The sequence below is a fragment of the Eretmochelys imbricata genome, chromosome 15, assembly GCF_965152235.1.
Source record: "Eretmochelys imbricata isolate rEreImb1 chromosome 15, rEreImb1.hap1, whole genome shotgun sequence".
Lineage (NCBI taxonomy): Eukaryota > Metazoa > Chordata > Testudines > Cheloniidae > Eretmochelys > Eretmochelys imbricata.
Window position 1 is genome coordinate 31,483,030 of NC_135586.1, and position 7,150 is coordinate 31,490,179.

General features: G+C 64.7%; 1 protein-coding gene across 1 annotated transcript; it reads left to right on the top strand.

The window, feature by feature from the left end:
• Positions 1–2,306: 2,306 nt before the first annotated feature.
• CRYBA4 (crystallin beta A4) lies at positions 2,307–6,097 on the top strand. Its single transcript, XM_077835218.1, has 5 exons — positions 2,307–2,345; positions 3,757–3,875; positions 4,454–4,595; positions 5,445–5,587; positions 5,950–6,097. Exons 1-5 carry the CDS (start codon positions 2,307–2,309, stop codon positions 6,095–6,097), a joined length of 591 nt encoding a protein of 196 aa, XP_077691344.1.
• Positions 6,098–7,150: the final 1,053 nt, after the last annotated feature.

The window sequence follows — 7,150 nt, forward strand, 5'->3', positions numbered from 1 at the left end:
CGAGCTGGCTCACCACACCACACTGTGTGGTGGTTCTGGTAGGGGGAGGGTCAGACCCCCCTGGCCTGACTCAGGAGTTATGATCCCTTCCCCACCTCCTGCTGTGCCGCACCACCCAGGGGTGAGGACAGAGTCATGGCTCCACAGGGCCGATGCCGCAGCCCCAGATTTGGAACAGCCTCCGAGAGGCCACCGTCAATGGGGCAGACCCCCTGGGGGTCTGCCTCTTTCTCCAGGGCAAGCCCCATGGCTTCACCGCCTCCTTAGCCTGGACCTCTAGGCCTGCAGCCCCACTCTGCTCAGCGAGTCCCACTGAGGCAGACCCCGAGGGAGACCAGTACAAGCGTAGGGAGCCAGGCACCTCTCCGCCAGCGTGTGCGGGCCCATGCTGCCAGTCCTGTCACCCAGAAGACGTTTCAGAGCAAGATCCCAGGCCCAGCAAGTGCTGGGCAGGGTGCTAGAGACAAGCTCAGGGTCTCGCTCACAGCTGCCCGCCCCCACTCACCCACCCACGGACTCAGCCAGGGGTGGCTGCTGGCACGGGCTGGCAGCCCCATCGGAGAGATGCTCTCCCACATTGGATGGGGCAGCAAAGCAGCCACCGAGGGGTGAGCGGGGCCAGAGGCGGTTCTCCAGGAAGGCAGCTCAAGGGAGAGCTGCTGTTTGCCATCTGGAAGGAGGGTGACTCCCTCGGGGATGAGCCCAGGGCAGTCTCCTGGCTGAGCAGGGAGCTTGGCACTGCTGGCTGTGGGTGCATTAGCTGCTCTGCAGAAGAGGCTTTGTTCTGCCCCAGGTCCCTCCCCGCCATGTGCTGAGCAAGGGGGTTCTGTAATGCTCTGCCTGTCTCTGTCTCTATCTGGAGGTTATAAAAACCCAGCCAGAGCCACTGCTGGCCAGGTCACCTCCCCGGGAGTCCAGCCGCTCCTCACCAGGTAAGTGCAGGGAGCAGTCTCCATTGGCCAGCGTTCACTGCAAGATGCTCTTTGACTTGGAGCTGGAAGGGCGCGTGGGCACCCAAAGGGACGGGGATTCTCCAGGGAGGCTGAGCAGGACTGTCCGACTGGGCAGGAGCAGCAGTTGGCTGATGGGGCCCAAGGACTCTGTCCTGGAGCAGGGCGTCCGGCCAGAGGAACCTGCTGGCCCTGAGGGTCAGGTCGAAGTTGGGCACAGGGCTGCAGCATCTAGGGATGCTGATGGAAGCCCTGCCCTTCGGGAGCACGCTAGGCCCGCTGCTGCTCACATGGCTCCGCCCCGGCACCCTGCAGGACACACCAGATGCTGACGCAGGGGGTCTCGGAGCAGAGCCAGCGGTGACAGAAGAGGTGGCAGAGAAGGCTCCGAGTTCCCAGCTGCGGCAGTTTGCTCACCGCCATTGTGGGGTTGGTGCTCTCCGCTGTGTCCTGAGCTGCATGCAGCAACCCTGAGGCTGGCTAGTGTCTGAGCTCAGACTGCCCTGGCACGTGGTGAAAATGCACCAACAGCAGCTGGCCGGCGTGGCTGGGCTCCGTGGATGATCGATTCTGCCCCAGCGCCAGCTAGGAGCTGCACTGCTTGCTCTCCTACTCGAGTCCAGTGGCTCCCTGCAAAGAGCCAGCCGCCCCGGGCACTTACGGTCCCACCGCTCCCCTGCTCTACTAGCAGCTGCCAGGACGGTGAGTGATCCGGAGGGAGCCGACACACACAACTGTTCTGTAGGCTGCAGCAAACCCTAACTAGTGTCAGGCCTAACAACAGGCTCTGGTGCCAAGCACTGGGCAGGCCTGAGCGTTAACTCCCTGAGGGCTGGGCTGCATCTGAGATGCAGGCACTGGGGTCACGTGATCGGGATGAGGCATCTGTGCTTCGTGTCTGTGTCCCACCCGAGCAGGGGGATCCCAGCCCCCCCATCTCACCCATGTGCCTTCCAGGTGAGCCCCTCCCTCGCCTATGAAAACACCAGTGTCTGCAGAGCATGGGAGTGATGAGGTATCCCTAGGGTGCCCGGCCCCAGCTGCAGCACCGTACCTTAGGCTGGGGCCTCCTGCTGCTCTCCGTGTCCCCATGGGGGGTGTGATCCAGGCATAAGCTGGCCACGGGGCTGTGGCATTGGCTCGGACCCAGATGGCGGGGGCTGCAGGAAGGAAGGGCTAGAGGAGGGGTTAGCAATGGCAAAGGGAGGCACCAGCTCTGTGGGGTGACCTCGCCCCTCCAGCCCAGTCCCCTGGGGAGGGTTTCTCAGCCTGCGGTCCATTGCCAACAACACAGATTTGCGTGGAGCAGATTATAACGATCTGGTCTTCTCGTTTCCTCCCCAGGACACAGCCATAATGAGCCAACACTGCACTAAGTTTTCTGGCCTCTGGAAGGTATGCTCGGGCGAGGTGGGGTCTTGGGAGGGAGCATTGCCGTGAGCTGGTTTGGCATTAGGACCCATGCTGACACCTGGGCAACAGGACCCACTTGCTGGGCTCTTTGCATGGTAAAGCTGAAAGCCCCCCATGGCCAGTCCCATGGCGAGCCGGCGCGAAGGGCACGTCTCAGACACAGCTAGGTGGGGTGGGAAGGGAAAGGGTGCGTCTGGTCTGACACCCCGCTTCGTCCCCCTGCTGCTGCTAAGCCTGGGAGAGTGTGGCGGGGAGGGGTCTCTCCAGGCCCCAGGCTGCTGAAGGCCCCTGCAGAGGGACAGAAATCACCCCTTGCCCGGCACAGCCGGTTTGCCCCTGTGGCTGCAGTCTCAGAGCCCTGGGCACCAGGCCCGTCCCAGCTCGGTAGGACAGGCGATAGTGGGCAGTGGGGGCTGGCGGAGCAGCCCAGCTGCTCCAGGGGCTCTGGTGGGGCAGTGGGGTTCAGTCTGAGGGCGTGTTACACCGCCCGTTTGCTGCAGCCAAGCTCTGTGCGTGCAGAGCCGGGCTCCCTGCACCCCGCTCCGGCTGAGGGGGGCCAGCTCGGGCCCGGGCACTGCTGCCCTCTGCTGGACGCAGCCGGCGTGGGCTCCGGCACAGAGCACCGGGGGAGGGTGGCGGCCCCTTCCCTGGGGCTGCTGACTGCGGCGTGGGGATACTTCCCAGCGACGCAGAGTCCCCCAGCTCGACAGGCTGGGGCAGGGCCTGCGAGCCAGGCCCAGCAGTGCCACAGGAAGGCAGCGAGCCGAGGGCAGTGCCCTTCCCGCCGCTGAGAGGGCACAGGCGAGAGTCCCATTCCCTGGGAGCTTCAGGCGCTCAGCGCCGCTGTCTGCCGGGCCGTGGCTCACTGCAGGCAGGCACCAGAGATGGGGCAGGAGTGGAGGCCCAGCCCAGCCCTCCCCTCTCCCTGGAGCACCTGACTCGCCCCCCGGCCGGCCCCGTCTCTCACAGACGTTATCCCCCTGCCTGGCCCAGACCCAGCCAAGCCCTTCATGCACCAGCGGAGTTAACCCCTTCCCTGCTCTCATGCAGCCCGCCCCCCCTGCCCTGGGGCTGAGGCCAAACACAGGGGCAGGGAGCCTGGCTGGATGTAGAAACCACTCCCCGGCTTGCGGGGTCCTGGCTAAAGGCAGGTCACAGCTGGACCCTTGCCCAGCACAACCCATTGCTCGCTCCCCCACTGCACTTTGCCTGGCCTGGGGCTGAGCTTCCGCGGGAGGACCATGGTGTGGGGCCTAAGGGGATGTCAGCCCCATGCTGCTCCAATGTGCGAGCTGCCCCTGGGCTGTGGGATGCCCCCAGCGCCCTCCGGGAGCCAGGGAGCGTCGCTCCATGATGCCAGAGCAGCCCCCTGACCCCAGCTGTCCTCCCCCAGATGGTGGTGTGGGATGAGGCATTCTTCCAGGGCCGGAAGAAGGAGTTCACCGCCGAGTGCTATGACGTGAGGGAGTGTGGCTTCCAGACAGTCCGCTCCTTCAAGATTGAGAGTGGCGCGTGAGTCCCGGGACAGCCCTACCCTGCTCCCCCGTCGCAGCCGCTCCCAAACTGCCGCCCCATTGCTCCCTGGAGGGCTGTTCGTGCCGCAGGGCATCCTGGGAAACCGGGGATTTCCATTACATTTGGTCCCTGAAAACGCTTGGTGTTTTGCCCCGAGAAATCATTCTGCTTCCCGGAGTGGTGTAAACACATCCCAAGGGGCTGCCAGCTCCAGCCACCCAACCCCACCGGCCACAGAGAGCAGCAGCCCAGCCCCTTGGAGCTCTCCCGGGGCGGGCACATGCATGCACCTTCACTTCAGCCAGGGTGCTAACCTGCCATGTGCCAGGCTGCCAGTGATGAGCCCCATCTCCCGCACAGGCTAGCAGGGGCAGGGCTGGGGAGTGACCAGCAGGGCCCTGGGACCCAGCACAGAGGCGGTGGGCATGGATGCAGAGCTGGACAGCTCGTCATCCCAGTTGAGGTCTCTGGCAGGTATGCCACAGCCTGTTGCCCCGGCCCCGAGCTAACGCAGTCGCCTGAGCACTCACGGCCCCTGATCTCCCTGGATACCCGGGCTCTGGCTTTCCCCACAGGTGGGCAGGCTTTGAGCACGTGGGCTTCCAGGGTCAGCAGTTCGTTCTGGAGCGAGGTGAGTACCCTCGCTGGGAGGCCTGGAGCGGCAGCCATGCCTACCACGTGGAGAGGATGAGCTCCTTCCGCCCCATCGCCTGTGCTGTGAGTAGGGCTGGGGAGCTGCCTGCAGGCCTGGCCGATTGCCCCCCTCTGGCCTCCCCAGCCGCCCGCGCTCCCCCACGCATCCCGCCCGGCCTTGCTGGCCCTGCAGAGCAGCGGGCTGACCAGACGAGCCCTGCCCAGCTGCAAGGGGAAGCAGCGCGGCCGGTGCTCCCCCTGAGGACGCCAGTCAGTGCTCTCATGGCCTGGGCCTTGGCACACGGAGCCGGGCAGCCAGGGTCCCCGCTGCACCCGGCTCATGGGGGCGAGGCTGGTGCAGCCCCAGCCCCAGCCCCAGCCCCGGGCTGTAGGGTCGTGCGCGTTAGCACGCAGCAGGCTAGTTCCATCTCCATGTCTGTGAGGGGCGCTGCACGGGACTGACCCGGGAAGGGACACAAAGGTAGAGCTCAGGTCCGGCCCTTCTTTGGGATGCCCGGTGGGAGCAGGGCAGCGTGTGCTGATGCTCATCTCACTCCAGTGACCAGGTCCCAGCCTGGAGAGAGGCGGTGTTGTGACAGTCACCCGCCTCCCCCAGTGCCGGGTGCGAGTCACCCCGTGTGCGCCCAAGACCCCTGCAGCGAAGCAGCAGAGAGCGGCCTGGCATTCCTGGGCTTCTGCCCACCCCCAAGCTCCCTGAGGCCTTTGTGGGTGCCCTTTGAGTTGCTCTGCGCCCTGGCTCCCAGCGGCCGGGGCCCGCTTCTGCTTGTCTCGTCCAACTGGGTGAAGCAGGAGCAGCCCTCCTGGGTGGGGAGCTGCACTGGGGCAGAGCGGCCCCGTGGAGGGGGCAGGCCCAGCATGGGCATCAGGAGGTGTCCCCAGCCCATCTGCAATCTCTCTATCCCCTCGCTGCAGAATCACCGGGACAGCAAGATGACGGTCTTCGAGTGGGAGAACTTCCTGGGGCGGAAAGGGGAGCTGAGCGACGACTACCCTTCGCTGCCAGCCATGGGCTGGGGGAGCAGCGCGGTGAGCTCCTTCCGCGCTCACTCTGGAGCGTGAGTACCTCCCTGGGCTGGGCTGGGCGGGGCGGGGGTGGAGGGGCAATATGGCTGAGCTCCAAACCCACCTGAAAGTGCCAGCCCCCAACCCGGCTCAGCAGTGCCGCAGCACTCCCCTGGCATGTAGCTGCCAGGCCCCGAGGCCAGGACTCAGTGCCCCTGCAGGGTCCCAGAGTGGGATGCTATGGCTGCGGAGAATCGGTAGGACCCTGAGGGCCCAGGGCCCCAGGAGTTCAGACCCCCCCCGCGCACTGTAGTCTGTGGGGTCCCTGACCGCTCTGTCCGCATGACACCCGCCCTGCTCCCCTGGGGTTGGGTCTGGCTCCAAGGCGATGGCTTCTCCTGTGCTTCTTCCGCAGCTGGGTCTGCTCCCAGTTCCCTGGGTACCGGGGCTTCCAGTACATCCTGGAGTGCGACCGTCACGCGGGCGAATACAAGCACTTCCGGGAGTTGGGCTCCCACGTGCAGACCTCCCAGGTTCAGTCCATCCGGAGGATCCAGCAGTGAGTGCTGCCAACCGCCAGGCCGCTGCCACCCCCTTCTGCCCCTCCGCGTCTTACCCCTACCTGCCTTCTGCTGGGCCCCCGGGCTCAGGGCCCACTCAGCTGTGCTCAAAGCAAAGCTCAATAAAGGTACACTTGTCTAACCAGCCAGGGCTGCTAAGTCCAGCTTATTGCAACCAGGGCGTTAGCCCAGGGAGACCCTCCCGGTGTCAGGATAGACAATGTCAGGAGAATGTCACTGCTAGATGCAGTGGGGCAGCCCGACTGGCTCTTTGTCCCTTGCTCCAGCTACCGGACATGCTGGCCAGGGAGCAGCGTGTCCCCTGGGGACTCGTTAACACAGGCAGCCCAGAGCCGCAGGCATACAGGCCTGGAGGGCTGGCAGCTGGTGGGCAAGGCTGCAGAGCTGGCCAGCTAGTCAACACAGTGTATTGCCCTGGCCCAAGGCACCCCAAGGCAGAACGCAGTCCCCCCGAGAGCAGGGGCAGGCCTAGCTCTGGGATCTTCCCCAGTCCTAGGCAGCCCCCAGCACTGCCAGCTTACCGCTCAAGAGCACTGAAGGGCAGCCTGCCCTTCTCTGGCCTGGGCCGGGGATGGGGACTAACAGGTATTCCAGAAATACAGCAAACTGCAGCTTCCCATGGAGAGCCAAAGGGGAGCCTGCCATCTGGACACCTGGATCCAGAAGCAATTCACCTGGTAAACACGACAGAGACTCCGGACATCGGCAGCATCCAGCCCTATGAGAAACCACCAAGACGTCTGTCTGATGTGCACAACAGACCATGACAAGGCAGCGTCAGCCCGCCCCGCCCTGGTGGTACTGCAAGGAGAGAACCTGGATGAAATCCTGGTCACGGAAAGCCAGCCGCAACATTCATTGAAACCACAAGAGTGGAGCCAAGTGCTCATTGCTAGTCTGGACTCTGGGACAGAGCCCCCTTCCAGGAGAGAGGGTCCCAGGGACAGAGGAAGAGGCTGTAGCAGAAGTGGAGAAGACTTTGCAATAGCTGGGGTGTGTATTTACTGCTAGTCACCCCGCGAGGATGCTAGGGCC

Excerpts from the sequence above, each read along its gene's own strand:
- CRYBA4 (XM_077835218.1), top strand. The coding sequence starts at position 2,307 with ATGAGCCAACACTGCACTAAGTTTTCTGGCCTCTGGAAG. Across the intron at positions 4,596-5,444 it reads TCCGCCCCATCGCCTGTGCT|AATCACCGGGACAGCAAGAT; the intron begins GTGAGTAGGGCT and ends CCCTCGCTGCAG. Across the intron at positions 5,588-5,949 it reads TTCCGCGCTCACTCTGGAGC|CTGGGTCTGCTCCCAGTTCC; the intron begins GTGAGTACCTCC and ends CTTCTTCCGCAG.